Consider the following 24554-nt stretch of genomic DNA (forward strand, 5'->3'; position numbering starts at 1 on the left):
CAATTATTTTTGAGGTCAACTTAGGCCAAGGGTCAACAACTTATTTCAGGGATTTTGCAAGTATTGTGCTATGCACAACATATTTCTGGCTGAGGTCAAAAGGTTAAATGTCAACTCAAGGTCAAACTTGTAATATCAATTTTCATATGAAAAACAATCAATTTTAATCTGATTGACCCAAGCTTTGATTAAAATCGTCAATTTTAATCTCGATGAAATGGACAATTTGATGTATCCATGGCAACCTTTTTTTTTTTTAGGTTATTCTGCGTTTGTTATTCTGTCTGTTTGTTTGTTACTTGCAAAATCGAAGATTGTTCCAGTATATTGGTCGTTTGTGTTTGTTATTCTGTCTGTCTGTTTGTCTGTCAATCGTTTACAGGTCACAATTCCAAACTGATTGTCATTAAACTTTACCAAGTTGTAGAGGTAGTCCCAACTAAGAAGCCTATTTATTTGGAGGTCAAAAGTTAAAGGTCCAGGCCGACTGGCACGGGCTGCAAGCAGCCATCAATCACCTGGACTGGTCTCCCATCTCTACTGCCTCTGACATCAATTCTTCCTGGGAATTCTTCCAAAGCAAACTGCTCTCTCTCATGCACAGATTTATCCCATCTCGTCTTCAGTTGTCTTACCCTTCCTCCCGTCCATGGTACACTGAATCTTGTGGTGAGGCAGTTGCCCTGAAACAACTTGCCTTTGCCTCTTGGAAGGCAAATCCAACTGAAAGCAATCTCAGTTCCTTCCACCAAGCTCGAAACAAGTGTGTATCTACCCTCAGGAGTGCCAGGAAGCACGATCTCTCCACACTCAAGATTGAACTCTCAAACCTGCCTCCTTCCTCCAAATCCTGGTGGCGTCTGGTCAAATCCGTTTCTGGTGTTTGTTCCCCCTCCATCCCCTCCCTTACCTCAAATGGCTACACAGTTGACACCGCACGTGACAAAGCCGAATGCCTCAACTCTGTGTTTGCCTCAAAATCTTGTGTCCCAAACCCATCTCTCTCTGTTCCCACCTTTCACAGTCGAACCCAACTGCTCCTGGACTCTGTGTCCTTCTCTCCTGACAAGGTGGAGAAGTTTATGTCAAACCTCGACTCTGATTCTGCAACTGGACCAGACGGCATCAGCCCACGGGTCCTAAAATCCTGCTCTTCCGCTCTATCTCACCCTCTCTCTGTTCTTTTCACCCTCTCTTTTGCTCAAGGTCATCTGCCAGCATCTTGGAAATCAGCAAACATTACCGCTTTACACAAAAAAGGTGCAAAAACAGATCCTTGCAACTACAGAACAATCAGCCTGCTTCCAATTATCAGCAAAGTCATGGAATCCATCATTGCCTCGGATATCAAATCCTTCCTCTTCTCTAATGTGTTACGGGGTCCTCACCGATCTCCTGGTCTCGGTAAACCTCCGAACCCCGCGAGGAGCCCCGGCAGAAAAAAATATGTTATCCGGTGTCAAAAACAAATCAATAGTGGAACCACACCCAAAGATTGTAAATGAACTGATTGTATGAAAAGCACACAGGGAAAACATACAGCATTGAAAGCAATCAGTCATACAATTAACCTCAAGATGGTACCACCTTATTAAGTAACATAAACTCACAGATCCCAGTCCCAGCTCAGCAGCAGCTCGGCAGTGATCCGCGCTCCCAGTGAATGGAGCCCAACCCTTCAATGTCTCTATAACTCAACGGAGGTGGGGCGAAACGGCGGTGTAGGTAAGGCATGGACCGTCACGTGGTCTAATCCAACAGCAACCTGACCGTGGACAGGGAATCCCAAATAAGCGATCCGGATGTGCACCTTCCCCGTTCAGTCAACGAACCGCAGGGCAATCTTCCGACGCCGCTTTAGTGCACACACCTATTTCGGTAAATCACCGGATGGCGGGCCCCGCGGATGCGGCCAACCCAAGGTTCCGCGAACGACGTGCGAGGTCCCGGTAATGGCGGCTGGCTCGTCCTCGAGCCGTCGCTGCTAAGCGAAGATTCTCCGGAATCACACCTGTACCTGGCTTCGCAGGCTTTTCCACAATTCCAGCGATCACCAATCGCTCAGGATTCTCTTCCCGGACTCAAAGTTCTCTCGCCATGTAAGCTCGCCCAAGCCAGGTGCGGAGCTTCGTCAGAACAGCTCCTTTTTCTTTCTCTCACGTCCTCCTCCTCTTCCCTCGACCTCTTCCGGCCCACTATGCCATTTCCGGTATTATTTTATCATGAGCGCTGTTAAACCTTTTAACTATAATAACCCTTTCCCTTCAACCACAATCACCAGAATACTTAGAACCAACAACAATAATCATAACAACAATCATTAGGGCCGAATCCGTAACAAATGGCTTGATCTCTGATCATCAATTTGGATTCAGACCAGGTCATTCTACTCTGGACATGTTGCTTCTGCTGTCTCAATAATGGATGGAGGTCCTCAATGCCAAACAGGAAATCAGAGCTGTCTCACTTGACATATCACGTGCCTTCGATACGGTCTGGCACCCAGCTCTGCTCACCAAACTCTCCTCCTGTGGTATCCATGGAAATCTCCACTCATGGCTTGCGGACTTCCTCTCTGGTCGAAGGCAACGTGTGGCCCTGAATGGATTTCTCTCATCTCCCCTGCCCGTTCTGGCTGGAATTCCCCAAGGTAGTGTTCTGGGCCCTGTGCTATTTCTGGTCTTCATCAATGATCTCTCCGACTCTCTGGAAAATCCTCTCTTTCTCTTTGCTGATGACTCCACTATCTGCCGCTCCATTCCTCATCCCTCAGATCGGCAGTCTGCAGCCTCCTCACTCTCTGCAGACCTGGACAAAATCACAGACTGGTCAAACAAGTGGAACATGTCTTTCAATCCTGACAAATCTCACACTCTTACAATGTCTCTCCGAAAGGACCGACTGGAAAACCCTCCCATCTACTTTCTCAACAATCCTCTCCAAGAAGTTATGTCGCTCAAGCTTTTGGGTCTCACTATCTGCCATGATCTTTCTTGGGAAAACCACATTTCCAAGCTGGCCTCCAAAGCCAGTCGCCGACTGAGCATCCTCCGTCGTGCGAAGTCCTTCCTTGGCACACCTGAGCTCCTCACCACATACAAGGCTTTCATCTGCAGCTCAATGGAATACTGTTCCCCCCTCTGGGCTGGTGCTCCTGCCTCACACCTAGCTCGGCTTCACGCTGTTGAAACCAAAGCTTTCAGAATCATTGGAATCTCCTGCGATGAAGTTAACTCCGAGGGCCTTTCACTCACTCACCGCAGGCAGGTTGGTGGTCTTTCTGTCTTCTACCAACTCCTCTCCGGCCTTGCTCCCCCAGCTCTCTCTGTGCTCTGTCACCCCAATATTCCTTCAGGTCGCACAATATCTGCCTGCAACCCTCTTATGGTTAAACTGCCAAAATCTAGGCTCTCTGCTCACCTTCACTCTTTCATTCCCCTTTTCTCCCGCCCCTGGAACAAACTCCCCCACTCCCTTCAATCCCACTCCTCCCTCCAGGTCTTTAAAACAGCTGTTCACCACCATCTCTTATCTTCCCCCATCCAAAACCTTGATCTTTTCTACCCCCGCTAATTCACCCCAGATGCACTTCTTCTTCTTTTTTTTTTTTCTTTTTTTTTTTTTTTTTGAAATTCCAACTTCTTTCCTGGAAGTCCTTGCAGTGTTCATATGTTTTATACCTCTCCCACCTCCCCCCAAGCCCTCCCCCTCCCACATTTCTCCCGATGTCCCTGCTCTCAAATGTGTTTGTGTCCTTCCCCCTCTCCCCATCTTGTCTACTGCTCCCCTTATTTTTTGTGTTTTATGTGTCGGTTTGACTTTTTGTGTGATTAATGTTGGCTCTTTCACGAGCCTCGATGTTGTATACAAAAAAAAAAAAAGTAATCTTCGGGTCAAACTTCTATAATGCTCATTTTTCACCGATTGACTTGAAAGTTGAACAGGATTTAAATATTGGGTAACCATCCATTTTTGAGGTCAAAGGGCAACTCAAGGTCAAATTTCCAAAATCATCAATTTTCATCCTATTAACCTGTGCTTTGATTGCGATAATCAATTTTAATCGATTAAATTGGCAATTTGATCTATCCATGGCAACTTATTTTTTGGGGAGGAGCTGGAGGTGGATTTTGGAAGTATCATGCTCTACACGATGGCTTTCTTGTTTGTGAATTTATTTATTCATTCATTAATTCTAACCACTTACCTGTGCAAATTCAGCTCGACTGTGGAATCCACCCTGGGCTGGATGGAATGGATGCACTTCCATACATTGACATCATCGACCCCGGAGAGGTTGACCTAATGCTCATCAGCCAGTGCGTATTATGCTGGACCACCATCTTCTCGATGTCACACAACCATCCACCACACTTATCAACTTAATGTTGTTCTCCTGGTGTTTATTTCACAAATTCTGTCACCTAAATCTAATCAGCCTTTTAATTGTTTTGTTCATCTTTATTGCCACCCTTCCTCCCTCCTTCTCCCCTCACACCCCTCCCAACAGCTTTCACCTGGACCACTGTGGTGCCTTGCCCTGGTTCTTGCAAAAAACAAGTTTTAAAGGACGGACATTCATGACACACGCCACGAAGGCCATTTACCGTTGGCTGCTATCTGATTACGTAAAAGTCAGGTTAGTTCTGATCACACGAAAACATTGACTCATCTAGATGGCAATAACTTTTCAATACCAGAACAAAGCTCTGAACATCCATTACCTCTGAACATCATCACTGTTTGGTGGACGGTACAGCACACATATGAACAAAAGGTGGGAGTGAAGGGGAAGCCGTAGCCAGAGGTACTCTTGGGGGTGGGGTGGAGAGAGGGCAGTGCAGGGAGAGTGAGGAAGAGAATATTATATTATCTTTGGTCAAATTATATTTTTTAAAGCTGAGAATTATTACATCTGATAATTAATTGTTATAGTGGACGGAGATTATGTTTTCACCCTGTCTATCTGTTTTTTGTCCGTGGAATCCATTCTGGGCTGTATGGAATGGATGCTCTTTCATACATTGACCTCATTGACACTGGAGAGGTTGACCTATTGCTTAAAGGTCAACCTCTCCAGGGTCGATATTTTCATTCCCCTCTGTCTTTTTTGGAGGTTATGGTGAAGGACGGAGGTTATGTTTTAACTCTATCTGTTTGTCTGTCTTTCTGTGAGCAGGATATCTCAGAGTTATGCATGTATGCAGACGAAATTTGGTGGACAGGTCATGTGTGTGACAAGGACGAATTGATTAGATTTTGCTTCAGGTCCGAATCCAGATTGAGCCTATCGGTGGGATACAAAATGTAAACTGTTCAGCCTGGTGGAGGTATGCACTCTACCGAGTGCTGTGCTATTCACCTCCACCACCAACGATGGATGGAGGTTATGTTTTCACCCCTGTCTGTTTGTCTGTCTCTCAGTTTGTGAACAGGATATCTCAAAAAGTTATGTACGGATTCGTAAGAAACTTGGTGGGCATGTTGGGTGTGTGGCAAGGACTAATTGCTTCGATTGTGGTGAAGATCCATGTCTGGATCCTGATATTTGAGTTTTTAAATTTTTAAAATGATACTTCACCATTGAGTGATAGGGACAAAAACTATATATTTATAGCATGACATCTCAAAAAGATGTGGACGGATTATGACAAAATGAGGTCGATGAGTTGGTCAGGTGACAAGAACAATCCAATTGGATTTTGGTTCATGTCCGGCTCCTGATCTGGCCTATCAGTGGGATACAAAACATAAACTGTTCAATCCGGCAGATGTAGATGCTCCATCGGGTTCCGTATTATTTAATTTTATTTTTATCCCTCGCAGATTAAAAAACGTGACCTCGGTAGAGTGCATACTTCTGTCAGGCTAAACGGTTTACATTTTGTATCCCACTGATAGACCGGATCTGTTTGTCTCATCTAATAGTCCTGCATTGAGTCCCGTCTTTATGTCCATGTCCATGTGTGTGTGTGACAAGAAATTTGCCCACATAACTCAGAAGTGGTTTTTTTGTTTTCCTGACCCACAAAAAGATCGTTAATGACCGTGCGCTATGTGGTTGAAAAAGCTAGGAATGACCGAATTCAACATCAAAACGTATGCTCATTCAAAATATTGTGTTTTTGCAAAGACCACTTCGAGCTGTCAGCGTTTGTATTTGATCAACAGGTGATCACGAACTGGGAAACAGCTTCGGACATTGCTGAAACACATCTGAAACACATCACACTTACTGGGCGAGATTTACATGTTGATTTGAAACCACGCCCAAGCCAAGCTTACGTGACGCAATCCCAGAGCTAGTCCTTAAGTAGTTATCTATACTATTAGAATGTTAGCAGAGCCTACCTGTCGCTCGCTGATGGACCAATTAGTCATCCTGTTTGCTAGAAATTGCTATATTGGTTCACTGCATCTGTATTGAGTCCCTACATCATGATAAACTCGACCAGCATATGGGAATATTTCATAATTTTGTGAAGTGCCCTCAGGTCTATTATTGCTCGTGGCTGATTGTGGCTTCGTTTGTAACATGCCCCGAAGGCAGATTGGATTCTCCTCAGATAGTTGATCAATCTCCCAGTCCCAGGAGAAAGCCAGAGATCCCTCACATCTTAGATGAGTCTTCGATATAAATGATATTGTTCTGCACAAACTGGCCTGCAGCATGGCAACAGCTAACAAATGCTGCCTGTGGAATCGCTGACGGGTTTAATCAAAATACAGACATTGGCGTTTCCTTACCTTTCCTCTCACCACCCGTTAACCCCAACTCCCCCTCCCACCACCTCACTCCAGCCCCCCCCCCTCACCACCCATTCACTCCAACCCCCCTCCCCCACCTATTCATCACCCCAACCCCCTCCCACTTGCCCTCACCGCAACCTCCCCTCCTCACCACCCATTCACTCCAACCCCCACTCCCCCAACCTCTCACCACCCATTCATCACCCGCTCCCACCTCCCCTCACCCCAACAAATTGGCAGTGAGAGGGGGGTTGGGGTGGTGGGAGGTGTGGTTGGGGTGAGAGGGATGGGGGTTGGAGTGAGGGGTTGAGGGGAAGTAGCTCATTTGCATCACGGAAATGAAAATAGTCCGATTTTAAAACATGATTTCCCGGTTATTATTTTCCCAAAAATTAATATTTTTGTGCTAATAGGTTAGAGAGATAATCCACTAAAACGTATCTCTTCAAAAAAAAAAATCTTAATTGTGTCCCTTTAACGCCAAAACGTCAGCTCCTCCTCATTTCCCATGGCGGTTGGCATACCTCGTTCAATGTTCTGTTGATTTCATCTATCGTGCCACCACCACCGACACAGATTGGCACTAGCCTTCACCTGTAAGACTAGTTCTATATGATGGCGCGTTTGAAGTGCAAAACCACAATCTTAAAAAGTCGTGACACAACAAGTAGTTTTTTGAGATGTAAAATCAATGACACATTAACGTTGCTGCACTCCCAGTCGAGCAGAGACGAAAACATGATGTTCCACCGAGTTTGTGAAACCAATTATTTTTAATGCTTCTGGCACCGTTTGGTAAGAGGAGAAGCTCACTCTAACCATGCACGCCACAGGGCGAACCTCCGACGGAGATGTGACGTAATGTTCTCGCACTTTCTGCAAACTTTACTTTTCAACGTTATTCCCTTTGTGGTTCAATAATAGTTGCTCTGTTTCCACCATTTCCCCCCTTTTTTTTATTCAGCAACATATCTGCAGATGACATGCTGTACACTGAGCAGGATCTGGAGGACAGCATGGACAAGATAGAAACGATAAATTTCCATGAAGTGAAAGAGGTTTCTGGAATAAAGTTTTGGTGCTACAATGCGGGGCATGTGCTCGGAGCTGCCATGTTCATGATCGAGATTGCCGGTGTCAAGGTTGGAGTTTCATTTCCAAATACATGCATGTCTCATGCTAACATCTACTTTATATGTTGTTACTCCACGCGTGCGAAGCGAAAAGCAGGGTTTTAAGCATTTGGTTCCATTTGTCTGTCTGTCCGTACGTCTACAAAACCCAGTTTATGATCGAGGAACAACTTGATTTCAATTGAATGTTGTATTTTAAACACTAATCAGAAAACACACCTGCAGTTCATCAGTACTTTGGCTCTGATTCATCCTAATTGCACAAAACAGGAAGCATAGTTTCTGTACATAGCATACCTACATAGCAAAAGAGGAAACGTACTGTTTCTGTACATAGCATACATACATAGCAAAACAGGAAACATACTGTTTCTGTACATAGCATACATACATACATAGCAAAACAGGAAACATACTGTTTTTAAGGATGTCATAAAGGATACCAATAACTAATGTAGCGTGTTAAATAAGGTGGTGTATAAGACGCTACATCAATGGCGGTAAACTTCCAAAAAAAAATTCTACAACCTTTAAAATCTTTATTTTGTTTCAATTCAATTACATACTTGACCACTGTAGAATATAAATCGCCTCGTTGGCGCTTTCAAAATCCTTCCGTTTAGTAGTACTTGGGCAAAATATTATGGCATTTTCCATCATCTCAACCAATCAAATTTTCTGCTCGTAGTCCCCACCCATGTCCTTCTTTTTCAACACTGCATGGGGTGATGTGTTCTATGAACTCTTTGTATTAGTTTATATTGTGTAATATATCCTATTTTTTAATTAATTAGCCTGCCAAGCCTTGTATTCCGGAGTGCAAACTGTTTTGAGTTTGGCATTGTTCAGTTATTCACTTTTGATCATTGGTTTCCTAAATTTGCTGTAACTACTCTTTATCATTCAAATTTTAAAGTCATGCCACCATTAATTGTTTTGAAAATGTTTGGCATTTCTCTGCATGTTTTGGAATTTGTTCATTTTCTCCTTTGCTTCCCCCATGCGACCCTCAGGTGCTGTATACAGGGGACTTTTCTCGGCAAGAAGACAGACATCTGATGGCCGCAGAGATTCCCAGCATCAAACCTGATGTACTTATCATTGTAAGTCAAATAATCATGTTGAACAATATTAATACTCAGACTGACAGGATGGCTTAGAACTGTGCTTCTCAACCTGGGGGAATGAGATGAGATTTAGGCTCATGAAAAAGGGGCGGTGAATGGGAGGGTGAATGACTGCAGCAGTGAATGACTGGTGGGTGAATGTGTTTACTACTCATAGTAGAATCTACCACTAGATGATAGGGAAAAAGTAAGGTGAATGATGGGGGCCGATTTCCTGATGTGCAAGCAAAGAAAGGAGAGCACTATCTGCCTTCCAGTTGGTGTGCAAATGACAGGAAATGCAATATTTATGAATCTGGATGAATTTGTCCTGGGGGAAGGCCTGGATTGGAGTAAATGTGTGGCTGTGACTACTCATGGAGCTGCTGCCATGGTTGAGTTTACCTAGGAGTGGTCACATGCTTCAAAAGCGTGTCTCCAAACGGGTTTCTGATTCACTTATTGATTCATCGAGAGGTGCTGCTGGTTGCCAAATGGCTATCTGTGCCCTTTGGGTGTGTGAAAAAGGCTGCGAAGAACGATCTCGCATCGGTCCTTCAGGATACTGTGAAAATAGTGAATTCTATTTGTGCACATGACGGGGAATTCCCGTTTGTTCTTACAGCTGTGCAAATATATGGATGCTACATACAAGAAGCTGCTTTTCCATGCAGAAGTCTGATGGCTGCCGAGAGTCAATGTTATTTCCCGAGTTCTGGCTCTGAAATATGAATTTGTCTGTGTTCTTAGAAGGAGAAAGGGAAAAGATTTCGTAGTGTCAGGGTGACTATTGGCTTGCCAGACTGAATTACATGTCCTCCATATTTGAACACTTGAAACAAGTTGAACTTGTCGATCCCAGCCCAGGAGCATTAGCCAAAAATGAAGGGGAAGCCTAGAAGAAATTAGTAGAAAGCTGATTTTTTGCACAGAGCTCCAGAATGTCATGTGGATACCCACAGTACAAAGTCCCACGAGACCCACCTTGTGGCATTTTCAAAATTCAAGATGTCCGCCGGTTAGACGGAAAATGCATAAATTGCGATAACTTCAGCCTAGAACTTCATAAAAGTATACTTTTTATGTCTAAATATATTTTTTAGCATCCTAGGATTTCAATTTCAATGTTTTTTTGCATTACAGCAGCGGCAATTTTGTCAGCCATCTTGGATTATATCTACATATCCATTATCTGAGGTCACTGAAATATATTCTATTTTTTGTTTTTTTGGTTTCTGATAGCCCCTATAGTGGTTTTTTTTTTTTTTTTTTTTTTTTTTACTGAAATATATTCTATTAAAATCCTAGTGTGCTAAAACATATATTTAGCCACGAAAAGTACACTTTTATGAGGTTCTAGGCAGAAGTTATCCATATTTATGTATTTTCCATCCAACCGGCGGCCATCTTGAATTTTGAAAATGCCACAAGGTGGATCTCGTGGGACTTTATATTGTGGGCATCCACATGGTATTCTGAAGCTCTGTGCAAAAAATCAGCTTTCTACTAATTTCTTCTAGGTCCTAACCTAATGCTCCTGGGCTATCCGGGGAAAAGGTGGGGACGTCTTTGAAGTTACGAGTTTCAAACTAAAAATTGATTTGTGGAAAAGTCAAATTGAGCAGAAGAACTTTGTGAACTTGATCCCTCTGGCCAACTTCCTGAAGCAGATTGAGTGGGAGGAAAAGAGCTCTTGCTTTGGAAGAAAAGATGATGGATGTCATTCTCTTTCATCTCAAGATTCTGGAGGAAAATCTATGACTGTACTTCCCAGAAAATGAGGCCGAATCTCTGAAGGACACGATGTGGATCGTGAATCCCTTTGTGTCCTATCACATGAAAGGGCCTCAACTGGGAAAACTCACAGAATCGCTTCTTGATTTACACACGGATTTCGTGCAGAAACCTTCCTTCATTGCATTCGATGACTACCGGGACTTCTGGGTATCTCTGATTCAATTTCCTGAATACCGGGCTCTGGCAGAGAAAGCCAAGTCCATCCTTGTTTGCAAGGTCACCACATACCTTTCAGTGAAGGGATTCTCAGCATTAGTCGAGATCAAAACGAAGAAGTGGAATGCTGTCCTGGACCTCGATCCTCTGATGCTGGGAGCCCTGGAAACATCCATCCTCCTTGCTATGATGCTATCGCAGACCAAACGCAGGAGCAGAGCATACATTAGGATTAGTTGTAGAATTTAGATGTAGGAGTATTGTGCGGAAAGGATGCAGGATTCTGTAGGGAAGGTCAGAGTAGGAAGGCCTTGCTTCTCATCGTCCAATTGTGTGTCAGTCGAAGTGTAGACATGAAAACGACGACGACTATGTGTGTAGGCCTATTTGGTTGACTTGTTTCTTGTTCTGGCATGTTCATGGGTGAAAATAAAGGTTCCAGTATAATCCTCATTTCATTATCAAAAGGTCAGAGTATTTCCCACCATTTCGTTTTCAAATTGATTGTGATTGAGTTTTTGGACTCACTTGATGAGGGCGAATGACGTTGGAAAATGTTGAGAGGCACTGGCCTAGAGCAACACACACTCGCCTCAAAACTGCCTCTCCTGGATTTGAATCTCAACCCAGCTCGGGATTGTCATCCCGGAATTTCACAGACCGGGTGATACATCAATTTGTGTGCCATCCCTCGTATGGACGTTAAACGTGGCATCCCATCTGCCGGCTTTAGTTGGTGGACGTTAAAGATCCCACGGTATCCTTTGTGAAGTGTAGTTGAGCTATCGCCGGCACCCTGAGCAAATTCTAATTTCCTGCCCTAACCTTAGTCGAATGTTAGGCCTGGCCAGCCGGTTCATGAATCACCCGAGTCAAGCTTCCCCCATCCAACTCCACAAGAACGTGGGAATAATTGTGGCCATTAAAGAAGAAGAACAACAACATTAATATTGTCAGTTTAATTGCTTGTTAAAGCCACACTACAATACTTTCTTTTCTCTTTAAAAATAGCACCATCACCAACTAGCACAACTGCCCAGCAAGGGAAAGGTGAGGTCTGACGTTTCGATCTCCAAGTAGTCTTCATCCGGAATTGTCAGTTAGGAGCACGAGTCTTGATTTTGCTGCTCTAAATATCAGACCTTGCCTTGCATGACAGCTCTATGATTCGGTGGTGCTTTCATTTTTGAATATGGGTCTTCCAAATTACAACAAATTATTTGCTCGTTTGTTTCTTCTTTGTTCCTTTTTGATTGTTGCGCTAACTACTCCACTTGCCGTGCTCATCCACTCCGTACCTCATGCCTTCCAAGGAGTCGACGTATGGTACACACATACATGAGAAGCGTGATGAACGAGAATTGCGTTTCTGCCTCACTGTTCATGACATTGTGAACAGGGGTGGGCGCTGCCTCATCCCCGTGTTTGCGCTTGGCCGTGCTCAGGAACTGCTCCTCATCCTTGGTTCGTTTGCACATCGTTAACATTCGCTTACTTGCACGAGCCAGTCACATTTCACTTTTACCATCTCAATAATTCTCATTGGAGGGTGTGGGAGTGCTAAGATATGAAAAAGCCGTGATTTGACTCACCAACCAGCAGCATTTGTTCTGAATCGTGGCAGACATGAATATAAACTGCATTTCTATAGGGCCTATCTATTTATTATGTATGCATGGGGTGGAGGTGGTGGGAGTTCAGACCAGTGCAGTCTATTTGGAGGGGGTGTATTACTCTCATTTTATAGGGGTGGGCGGGGGGGGGGGTGTCACACGGTCCATTATACACCTGTGTCATGTGTCTGCACTAACTAAATCGTGTGTCCTTGTCTTTTATGTGTCCATCCCATTCATACCATGAGCATCATTTCATTTAACATCCATAGCCCCTTTATGATTACCATAAGCTTCACATAAATGTACGGATTTTTATCAGCCAGCATTGGCCGTTCACTTTTCTTGTCGCACAATGACAAATATTTGAGTGGTTTTAAATTGCATCTTTTATTTGTCTTCACCATTAACAATGCCAGCAGTCTTGCATATCACTTTGTCAAATTACCTAATGAAACGAATTAATGCCGTTGGTTTAATCTCTGCATCACTCGGCATGAACCATGTTTTTGTACGACCTATTCTTGCAGTGAATGTGTGTGTGAAGGAATGAATGAATGATCGTTTCAAGGCCATTTTTCCCTGCTAAAGCGGAGGTTAGCCTTGCAGGCCCCATGACAATCATGGTTCCCTGTTTGAGGCAATGTTTTTATGGCTGGATGCCCTTCCTGACGCCAACCCTTAGTCGCCTCTTACGATGCGCAGGGATACGGTGTACCTATTCTAAATCGGGGTATACACCGGGATCATTCATCCCAGCAAGATGGTACTCAAAGGTGTGTGTGTGTGTGTGTGTGTGTGTGTGTGTGTGTGTGTGTGTGTGTGTGTGTGTGTGTGTGTGTGTGTGTGTGTGTGTGTGTGTGTGTGTGTGTGTGTGTGTGTGTGTGCACATATGTATGTATATATACTATATACAGTGCCTATAGAAAGTCTACACCCCCTTTCAAAATTTTCACCTTTTGTTGCCTTTTAGCCTGTAATTAAATTGTGTTCAATCAGACTTTTTCCACCTTTATTTACACATCGTAATCCACAACTTCCAAGTGAAAAACAAATTCTACAAATATCAGAAAATTAATTGAAAATACACATCGTTAACATCTTGGTTGGATAAGTGTCCACCCCCCTTATAATAGCAATTGTAAATTAGCTCAGATGTAACAAATCACCTTCAAAATCACACACCAAATAAATTGGCCTCCACCTGTGTTAAATTGTAGTGATTCAGATTATTTCAGAATGAAATTGGCTGTTCCTGTAGGTTTCCTCTGTTGGGTCGTACATTTTACAGCAAAAATCAACCATGAGCACCAAGGAGTTTTCAAAAGACATCCGAGATAAAGTTCTGGAAAGGCACAAATAAGGGGATTGGTATAAAAATATTTCAAAAGCCGTGAATATCCCTTGGAGCACAGTTAAGACAATCATTAAGAAGTGGAAGGCATATGGTACCACCATGTCCCTGCCTAGATCAGGCCATCCCTCCAAACTGGATGACCAAGCAAGGAGGAGACTGACCAGAGAGGCCACCAAGAGGCCAAACGGCAACTTTGAAAGAGCTACAGACCTTTATGGCAAAGACTGGTCATTGTGTGCATGTGACAACAATATCCCAAGCACTCCACAAGTCTAGCCTGTATGGTAGGGTGGCAAGAAGGAAGACATTTCTCCAAAAAGTCCACCTTGAGTCCCATTTGAGGTAGACAAAAAACACTGGAGATTCTGAAGGCTTGTGGCAAAAAGTTTTGTGGTCTGACGAAACCAAGATGGAACTTTTAGGCCTAAATGCAAAACGTTACGTTTGGTGTAAACCCAAGACAGCACATCACCCAAAGAACACCATACCTACTGTAAAGCATGGTGGTGGCAGCATCATGCTATGGGGATGTTTCTCATCAGCAGGGACTGGAACACTTGTCAGGATAGAAGGGAAAATGAATGTAGCAAAATACATAAACATCCCAGAGGAAAACTTACTGTCCTCTGCAAGAAAGCTGAAATTAAGACGAAAGTTCACCTTTCAGCATGACAACGACCCAAAGTACACAGCCAAAGCGACACTGAAGCTAAGGAACAAAAAGATATATGTCCTTGAGTGGCCCAGTCAAAATCCCGACCTAAATCCAATGGAAAATCTGCGGCATGACTTAAAGATTGCTGTCCATCAACGCTCCCCATGTGACGTGATTGAACTTGAACAGTTTTTTACAGAAGAATGGGCAAATATTGCCCAATCAAGGTGTGCAAAGCTGGTGGAGACCTATCCCAACAGGCTCACAGCTGTAATTGCTGTCAAAGGTGCTTTCACAAAGTATTAACTCGGGGTGGATACTTACCCAACCTCGGTATTGCAGTTTTGTATTTTTAATTAATTTTCTGCAATTTGTCGAATTTTTTTTCCCTTTGAAGTTGTGAGTTACCATGTGTAAATGAAGGTGGAAAAAGTCTTGATTTAATGCATTTTGTTTCCAGGCTATAAGAGTATAAGGCAACAAAAGGATAATTTTGAAAGGGGTGTAGACTTTCTTTTGGCCCTGTATATTTACACATATAGTTCGTTGTCGTTCTACATCTCTCTTGCCTTCATTTATCTCCCTGATAGACTGACTAAGTTTATATATTCCCTTTTTAAGGCCATTTTCCCTGCTGGAGCAGGGGTTAGCCTTGCGGGCCCCATGATAATCGTCATGGTTCCCTTTTTGAGGCAATGTTTTTATGGCCGGATGCCCTTCCTGACGCCAACCCTTTAGTCGCCTCTTACGACACGCAGGGATACGGTCTACCTATTCCAAACCGGGGCACACACCGCCATTCTAAACTGGGACACGACTGAGTCTTTGTGTACATCTTCCTGTCTCCACCCGTCCTTAGATGAGTATTGGTCCAATCACCCAGAGTTACATGACATTCCCATCTACTACGCCTCATCATTGGCCAAAAAATGCATGGCCGTGTACCAAACGTATGTGCATGCCATGAATGACAAGATCCGGAAGCAGATTGCCATGAGTAACCCTTTTGTCTTCAAACACATCAGCAACCTAAAGGCATGACATGCTCTACATCGATACACTTCTTTATCTTTATGATCGTTGTTACTGCCAGTACTTTGTGCACAACATCACCGTTGAAGATATGCACAACTCTTATTTTTCCTTTGTATGGATTTCTATTTGATTGAGACAATTTGCCGGTTTAGGGTTAGTAAGGCTGTAATAAACCTAAACCTTTCCATTTTTTGCTTCATGCCGATGCTCGGTCCAGTTCTTGCCTTGTTTTTGTATGCATAGTCGAGGCTCGTTGGAAGAGCTAGAATTAGTACAATGAACGGATCAGCACACAACAGGACAAAAGGAACAGTTGAGACAGAGGGGAAACACCAACAGCAGAGTAGAAGCCATATATGGAGTTAGACTTGGACAAACAATGGGTGTGGGGAGGAATGGGGGAGAAGGGGGATAGTGGTTGGAGAGGATGCATATAGGGTGGACGAGATGGGTACAGAAGGGAAACTCACAGGAGGGTAAACTGGAAATGTGGAAGGAGGAGGGGGGAGGATGGATTAACACGGGGAGAGGGCAGGGTGGAAACTGAGATGGTGGTGAACAAAATGTCTTCATAGAATAGCAGAAGTCTATGATTGATCCAAATATCCAAAATTGATCAATGATCCAAAATATCTCATCTTGCTTCTTTGTTTTTTTCTTGCGAAGGTGTTGTTTGCAAAGGTCTCCAAGTACAAAAATACATTTCCCGTATTATTGTGTGTCAGTTAATTTAGAGTAAGTTTCTCATGATTATTTTTGTCTCAGGAATTCAGATATAGACATCTCGCACAAAAGAAAGTGGTTATGTAAAATGAATAGCTTAGTAAATAGACATCCGAGCTTTTATTATTCTATCTGCCCATACAGTCCAGAGCATAAAGTTTGGACCATTAGAGCTTTTGCCATCAAATTATCAACAAACCTTTATTATGAGACTAGAGAAAAAATAATTAAAAATTGGGTCAAAATGTTAAAGGGCAAAGTTTTTGGGCAAAGTCCGCTGCCACACTGCACAAGAGTGCCGAGGGTTTTAATCGCTTCTATGTTTCTTTATTTACTATTTGAGTTTCAATTTGTCTGTCCAGGCCAAAACCTTTTTCCCATTTGAGGTTTTGGCATCAAATTTTCAACAAACCTTTATTACGAGAATATGGTGGAAACAAATTAATAAAATTTATTTGATGCTGTTGCTGTTGTTTTTTATTTCTTTTTTAGCTTTTTATAAAATGTTATAAAACATTATAAAATGTTTATTTTTTAGCTGTTGTTTTCATTTGTTAACTTTAGTTAGAGTACAAAGCAGACAAGGTCAGGCTTTGCATTTTGAGATGCTTTCTCATTAAATTTGTGGTTAAATGCATAAAGAATAATGAAACAAGAATATTTAGCAATTCTTCCTCAAAATAAAAATTCTTAGGAACAGACATTTTGCATCCACTGAAGAGGTTAACTTTGCTACATCCAATGCAGTAAATACACTACAGGAGGAAGGTTTCTGTGCTGGGATCAAAGAGTTGTTCGACTGTTGGACGAAGTACATTGAAGAGGATGGAGATTGTTGAATAAAGTGACAAATACTGTTTTGAATGGTACTACGTCTATTATGTAGGTATGGTGTCATCTTATGGGATGGCCCTCATAAATTGAAAGATAGCAGGCACGTAAACCTGGACGGTATATCATGGAAGACTGCGCGGTCCAGCTTAATGAAGGCAAGAGCACAACATCTTAGATGTGAGGGATCTCTAGATCGCTAATGTGAGATTGATCGGCTATCTCTGTGCCACTGGTCTGTTTCACCTGACTGGGGAAACACAACAACAACACCAACAACAACAACCTGGAAAGTTTCAATCCTTTGCAAACAGGTGCTGTACTTTATGATATGACAGTATTGGTCCAGGATCTCCCTCACTGCCTTACCCCACATCACAATAAATACCTTGTAGGGGCCATTGGTGGCCTAAAATGGATGGCAAGGCCAATGCCTTACAACCTTGCCTATATTCTGAAGTACCTATACCCAAAATTTGGGGCCTCTCGGTGCTTCGGTTCGGCCGTGAAATAATAACGTACAAACAAACATTTGAAAATATTTATAAGATAATCCACAGTCAATATATCTGCCTGCCAAATATGCTATTAGAAGGCACGCCATGATGCCGTGGGGTAGGCCATTGTACTCATCAAGCCTGCACAGTGGTTGCCAACGTATGGTCTGTTATATCCTTTTAAAATGCCGAGCATCAAGCAAGGAAGCAGCACTTGCTGTTTTTTTTTTTCACTTCTTTGGTACGAGTCGGCCAGGGTTTGCACCTCCGACCTACCAAACTCAGAGCAGATGTTCCACCCATTATGCCACCGTGTGTGGTTAAGATTTGATGGTATTTATTGTTCCAAACTATTTCGGTGATTTTTGGCCTATACTTCGATTCCAACACACAGACATCTTATTGTGTGTGTGTTTTTCTCACTGTGCTTTTGTTTTGCAGAGCATGGATCACTTTGATGATATTGGCCCGAGTGTTGTGATGGCATCGCCTGGTATGATGCAGAGCGGCCTATCACGGGAACTCTTTGAAAGCTGGTGCTCCGACAAACGCAACGGGGTTATCATTGCAGGTTACTGCGTGGAAGGGACTCTTGCCAAGGTACAAATCACTTCTTCCTCTTTATTGCTACCTGCTATGAATAGTCTGCCTACGGACCCAAAGTTGGTGCCACAATTTCAATTATGTCGATGAATGTCTCATGGGAGGGACCCTTGTTACCATTTCTGTATTTGCAAGAGAAAACAAAAATGCTTGTAGAAGAGCATAAGGTATGAAAAACAAGCAAATTGTTACAAAACCTGGTAACATTGAATTGATTTTCATGCAAAAATGGCTTCTGGAAGGTATGACTGTGGACTGCCACTGGAAATTGTAACGAGTCTCAAAATCCAAGAAAATCGATTATTTTTAAAGAAGCAGTACAGTACAGCAGAAGGAAAAGAAAAGAAAGGACAGGAAAACGTAAAGTAGTCAAGGAAGGAAAATGCGAAGCGACACTCGGCCGGCACAACAAGCGAGATGGAAAATAGACGGATAAGTCAATGCTCGCTGATGGTCGAAAAACAGGAAGCTGGGGCATATATGTTACAAATCCAAAGACCTTTGAAGAAATGCCACCAGATGCAAGAAGGTCAAAGCAATGTGTGGATCGAAGAATAACAGATGGAAGGTCATGCCAGCTCACAAAAATAGTGTAACAGTCACAATCTTCTGGATTTTTTTATTTATATAAAGCACACATTTTGCAAGTTCTTTTTAATTGGGGACATTTACATTATATATATATTTTTTGAGGTTGTGGGTTATGATATACTGTATAAGAGAGCTTTTGGTCTGTGTGTGTGTCGCCATTTTTCTCTGAGATGGCTGAACGGATCTTCGTCAAACTTTCAGAGGTTCATCAGTGAGTGACTGGGAGTGTTTTCGGCCAAAAAAAAAAAAAAAGTTCGTTTTTTTGGATTAAAAAAAAATCGCTCAATAGTGCCCAAGCCTTTTTGATTAATGACAGTTATATACAAGTACACATTCGCATAAATAAAAACAAAACAATCACCATACATTTGAACATAAATAATAAAACCATTCCAGAAGCGGTTGAAGCTGTTGGTAAGGCCTCTTCTTCTTCCTAAACATCATCATACTTAACTCTGAAACGTGATGAACGGTACATTCAGCAGCATAAATTCAACGAAAAGGTGAAATGATGATTTGACATTTGTGATGGATTCTGATTTGGATACAATTGCTTTTCCATTATATTTACCCTCATTTCAAATATGTTAATGTTTCTTTTTTTGCACTTGAGCAACGCTGGGTACTCCAGCTATAAACGCTTTTGTACTTTACTTGGGGTACAAATACAAATACAACTTTGTCTGGGGGGTAACATAGGCTATGTGGCCGTGGCCTCATTCGGGGATGTGGAAGACCGGGAGAGAGGCGTAAATTCCCGATGTAAATGTTTTTGTTTTTTTTTGTTTTGTTTTTTTTGTATACAAGATCGAGGCTCGTGAAAGAGCGAACATTAATCACACAGAAAGACAAACCGACACAAAAACATATAACATCGGGAGCGGTAGACAAGATGGGGAGAGAGGGGGGAAGGACACAAACACAACATTTGAGAGCAGGGACCGAGAGACATGGAGACATCGAGAGATCTGAGAGAGGGCGAGGGCTTTGGGGGGGGGGGGGGGGGCATGGGAAGGGGGGCGGGTGGGAGAGGTATAAAACATATGGACACGGCCAGGACTTCCAGGAAAGAAGTTGGAATTTCAAACAAGGTGGATCTGGGGTGAATTAGCGGGGGTAGAAAAGATCAGGGTTTTGGATGGGGGAAGATAAGAGATGGTGGTGAACAGCTGTTTTAAAGACCTGGAGGGAGGAGTGGGATTGAAGGGAGTGAGGGAGTTTGTTCCAGAGGCGGGAGAAAAGAGGAATGAAAGAGTGAAGGTGAGCAGAGAGCCGAGATTTCGGCAGTTTAACCATCAGAGGGTTGCTGGCAGATCTTGTGCGACCTGTAGGAATATTTGGGGGACAGAGCACAGAGAGAGCTGGGGGTGCAAGGCCGGAGAGGAGTCGGTAGAAGACAGGGGGTGGGGATGGGGAGGGTAAGGAAGGGGGGAGGGGAGAAGGGAGGGGGGAAGGGAGAAGGGAGGGGGAGGGGAACCGTGTAGCACCACCTGGTGATGGTGGCAGAGGGTATTACAATTTCCTTTTTTACCTGTGCAACACTGAGGTTATGAAGCACTCTTTGTGTTGGGAAATTTTTCCTCCTTCCCTTCCCCCTCCCCCAAAACAGAGGGGCCTGTCATTGCCACCCCACCCCTAAAAAGATGTATATGTAGCATATCTTTCCCCTCCCTCTCCCCTCACCTTCCCCTCCTCTCCCCCTTCCACTCCACCCACTCTTCCTCACCCCTCCCTCTCCTGCTTCCCTCCCTTCCCCCCGCAACGCGGGCACTCCTGCTAGTATAATATAATTTCAAAACATGCCTGGTCACATGTGTGCCTCACTGACAGGGACTTCAGTCGAAGTTCTCAGCAGCATCCCCTTTTGGCCCTTCAACCTCGATATAGTCAGCTAAGATGCAGAGGCACATATGCCGCCACATGCAACAACTATGCTTAGATGTGTATGTACCCCCAACAGCAGGGTTGAAGAACAAAATAGAGGGAGACTTTTGACAAACAATGGGGGTGGGGAGGAATGAGGTGTCGAGGAGGATGCAGAGGGTCGACAAGATGGATAAGATGGCCTCAATTGTATGTTATAGTTTGAACACTGTAGAACACAAATTGGAACATGAATCAGAGTACAAACACTTACTTTGGCTCTGAATTTGGCAAATTGTACGGAATCCCAAGCGTGCATGCACGCAGAAGAGCAAGTACGGTTTTAGTGTCTGCCTGTCTGGCAGTGAAACAAAATTGAAAATCATTCCAATCAGGAAACTTACTTTTTTTAAGGATGTCATAATTTACACAAACAGCCACGAATGACTAAAGTAATGTGTTAAATAAGATGGTGCAAAAGATACCGCATCAACGGCATCAACGGAACAAGTATGCATTATGATGCAAAGATCAACTGATCTGATTTTGGGGTCAAAAGGTCAAAGTCTGTAATAGGTTTATAACTTGAGAACGGCTGAAGGGATCGGTCAAACTTGGTGCAGGTATGTATAATGCTATAAAGATCAACTGATTAGATTTTGGGGTCAAGAGGTCAGATGTCCCGTCAGGTAAAAATTCTGTTACCGAGCTAACTTGTGAACCAGTCATGGGATTTTCACCAAACTTGGTATAATTATATATTATGATGCAAAGATGAACTGATTATATTTTGGTGTCAAAGGTGAGGAGTGAAGTGATTTTGTGATTTTCGTGAGTTTAGAGGTCATGTTAGATAAAAATGTAATACCGTACTTGAGAACAGCTGAATGGATTTTAATCAAAATTGGTAGAAGTATGTATAAATGATGTAATAATGTAGGCGGAGGCATATCGGTCGATGTTGTGACGTCGAAGAGTGTTTTTCTCGTTGTTTTTGTTTTCCGACAACCAATAAAGTGTTTATTTTGTTTCAATTACATTATATATACGTGAATACTGTACAACACAAATTGCCTTTTTGACACTTCTAAACACGTTTACAGGGTTCGTACGGGACATGGAAATCCTGGAAAGTGATGGAATTTAACAAAACACTTTTTCAAGCCTGTAAAGTCATGTAATGTCACTGTCGGTCATGGAAAATCCTGAAAATTGAGAGAGAGTGTGTTTTCTGTCATTTTCAGAATAATATAAATGTGTACAGATGAGTTATGTTCCCAAGAATCATTCATAAGTCTTATGTTCCATACTCGGAACACAATTTCCCAATGACACATCGCGACACTGCAGCTCAGGACAGCTCAACCAATGTCCTCACAGAACGACACCAGCCATTTATCTTTCATTAAAACGATCTGTTTCTCTTCTGTTTTGATATCTGGCCTGCTTTGTTCTTTACAGGCCTTCTGTATCCAGCCCACCACATTAGCATGTTGACAGTTACCTTATCTGTTGTTCAACTGAAGCATGATAGTGGTCGACTTTAAATCCTTGATAGTTTGCATAATGTTGCTAATGTGTTTTGTGGTGTGTGGGAGGGGTGGTGTGGATCGTGAGTAAAATATGCCTTTGTAGGGTCATGGAAAATCAGTCAGAGGTCATGGAAAAGTCATGAAAACACATGGAATTTCAGTTACCCAAAAGGGTATGAACCCTGGTTCAGTTTAGCAGTACTTGGACAAAATGTTATGCCATTTTACGCCATCCTGACCAATGCAAATTTTGCCACTTGCTCTCAGTGTTGGGGAATATCGACATTCAGACAAAATGGCGACTCGTAGGAAATGTATATCGTGCCTGGAAACACGAAGCAAGAGTTTAAAAGACCCTTCCCATGTCCTTATTCTCAATTGTGGGGTAAGGTGTTCTATGAACTCTGTAGTTGCCAATGTGCAGACAATTATTTGCATCGACAACACATCGTCACTATATTATTAGCCAGGAATAGCTGCTTGAGATCGTTTCCCAATGCCTGCAGGCCCGTTAAACATATTACTTACTGTTGCTTTTGCAGCTTCTTGGGAAAATATTTTATTTTCAGTATCCTCACTTGCAAAACTGCTTCTTTGTTCTCCCATGCTTGTTTTTCGTTCCTCTTCACTAACTGTATTTGCTTTGAGTGGTTTATGCAACTGTGCCTCTGCATAACCTTCATATTTTCTCCTTCAAAAGTACTTTATTGAACATTGCTCAGCAGTTTCCTTTAAAAAAACAAAAACAGTTATTTCACTGTTTCGGCATCCATTGCTACTACTAAATGTGAATTTGTGATGATGCTGGCTGAAAGATAAAACATGCCATCTCTGCTGCAGCACATCATGTCTGAACCAGAAGAGATTACCACCATGGCTGGTCAAAAGATACCATTGAAGATGTCTGTGGATTACATCTCTTTCTCTGCACACACCGACTATCAACAGACTAGCGAGTTCATTCGTGCACTGAAGCCCCCACATGTGGTGTGTATGCGGAGGGCACTAAAGGTCACATGAGAAATGTTCACGTCTTGAAGGTCCAGACTGAGCCCAGCAGGTATGCCTTGGTTATGGAATTTGTTTGTGTGGATTCTACAGTTGCTGGTACATGGGGAGCAGAATGAGATGTCGAGGCTGAAGGCTGCCTTGTTGCGTGAGTACGAAGACAACAAAGAGGTGAAAATTGCTGTGCACAATCCACGTAATACCGAGGCCGTGACTCTACACTTCCGTGGAGAGAAACTCGCAAAGGTAACTCTCAAGTGCTCTCAAGGATCATTCGTAATGATAATGTCTATGCATTGATATAAGGTGTATTTATCGCTTGTATTCCTATTGGTGCTGTGTCTTTTAGGTCTTTGGGGTCTTTTGGGTCTTTGGCATATTTTGGGTCTTTGGGTATTTTGGGTCTTCGGGTATTTTTGGTCTTTGTGACTTTAAGGGTCTTCAAGGGTCTTTGGGGGTATTTAAGGGTATTTTGGGTCTTATGGGTCTTTGGGGTCTTATGAGTCTTTGGCGTCTCATTGGCATCTGGGACATTGGTATCAACAAGGGTCTTCAGGGTCTTTTGGGTCGTTGGCATATTTTTGGTCCTTTGGGTCTTCAGGTATTTGGGGTCTTTAAGGGTCTTTTGGTTTTTAAGGGTATTTCGGGTCTTTAAGGGTCTTTGGGGTATTTAAGTGCCTTATGGGTCTTTGGGGTCTTATTGGTATCAAGGACATGGGTCTTCAGGGTCTTTTGCGGCTTTGGGGTCTTCGGGTTATTTTGTGTCCTCTGGATCTTTTGAGTCATAAGGAGTCTCATTGTCACACAACTTCACCTCCTCACTGCTTCACAGACAATGCTTTTCGGTTTGATATATACTAGAATGTAAGACCTGTCCCTACGCTGACGGAAATACCAATCTTTGCTGCGATGGCTAATCTATGGGGGAAGAAAAGAAATGGATTCCTGGGAGATCCTTTTATAATATAGATTTGAAGAAGACATTTTGGTCACAAATATACATATATACATACATGTACATACATACGTAACCGTATACATTTGCTCCATTATAATAAGATGTTTGCGAAGCAATGTGACCATTTATCATTGGGAGAAGTACTCCAAGTACAGTGGGACCCCAACATTCGCGGGGTATACGTTCCTGGAAAATGCCGCAAATGTCAGAACCGCAAACGTGGGGGAATTGTTTCAATAGGAAAAGGGGGATACGTTCCCAGTGGTTCCTGATTTGTGGAAAATCCCATGAATGAAGAAAATCCATGAATGTCGGGGCATTGTTTCAACGGGAAAAAGGGGGACAT

At 42.9% G+C, this 24554-nt stretch overlaps 1 protein-coding gene across 1 annotated transcript in view; it reads left to right on the forward strand.

Annotated features, from left to right (window-relative positions):
• Window positions 1–24554, forward strand: part of CPSF3 (cleavage and polyadenylation specific factor 3) — a 71513-nt gene that overhangs the window by 7047 nt on the left and 39912 nt on the right. The window contains exons 3-11 of the mRNA XM_068125209.2: window positions 4222–4319; window positions 4511–4639; window positions 7715–7892; window positions 8897–8986; window positions 12256–12406; window positions 15427–15602; window positions 18095–18253; window positions 23083–23229; window positions 23344–23496. Coding sequence (XP_067981310.1) covers window positions 4222–4319; window positions 4511–4639; window positions 7715–7892; window positions 8897–8986; window positions 12256–12406; window positions 15427–15602; window positions 18095–18253; window positions 23083–23229; window positions 23344–23496 — 1281 coding nt within the window. The remainder of the gene's footprint in view (window positions 1–4221; window positions 4320–4510; window positions 4640–7714; window positions 7893–8896; window positions 8987–12255; window positions 12407–15426; window positions 15603–18094; window positions 18254–23082; window positions 23230–23343; window positions 23497–24554) is intronic.

Source organism: Myxine glutinosa, chromosome 8 (assembly GCF_964187855.1).
Source record: "Myxine glutinosa chromosome 8, kmMyxGlut1.1, whole genome shotgun sequence".
In the NCBI taxonomy this organism is placed as follows: Eukaryota; Metazoa; Chordata; class Myxini; order Myxiniformes; family Myxinidae; genus Myxine; species Myxine glutinosa.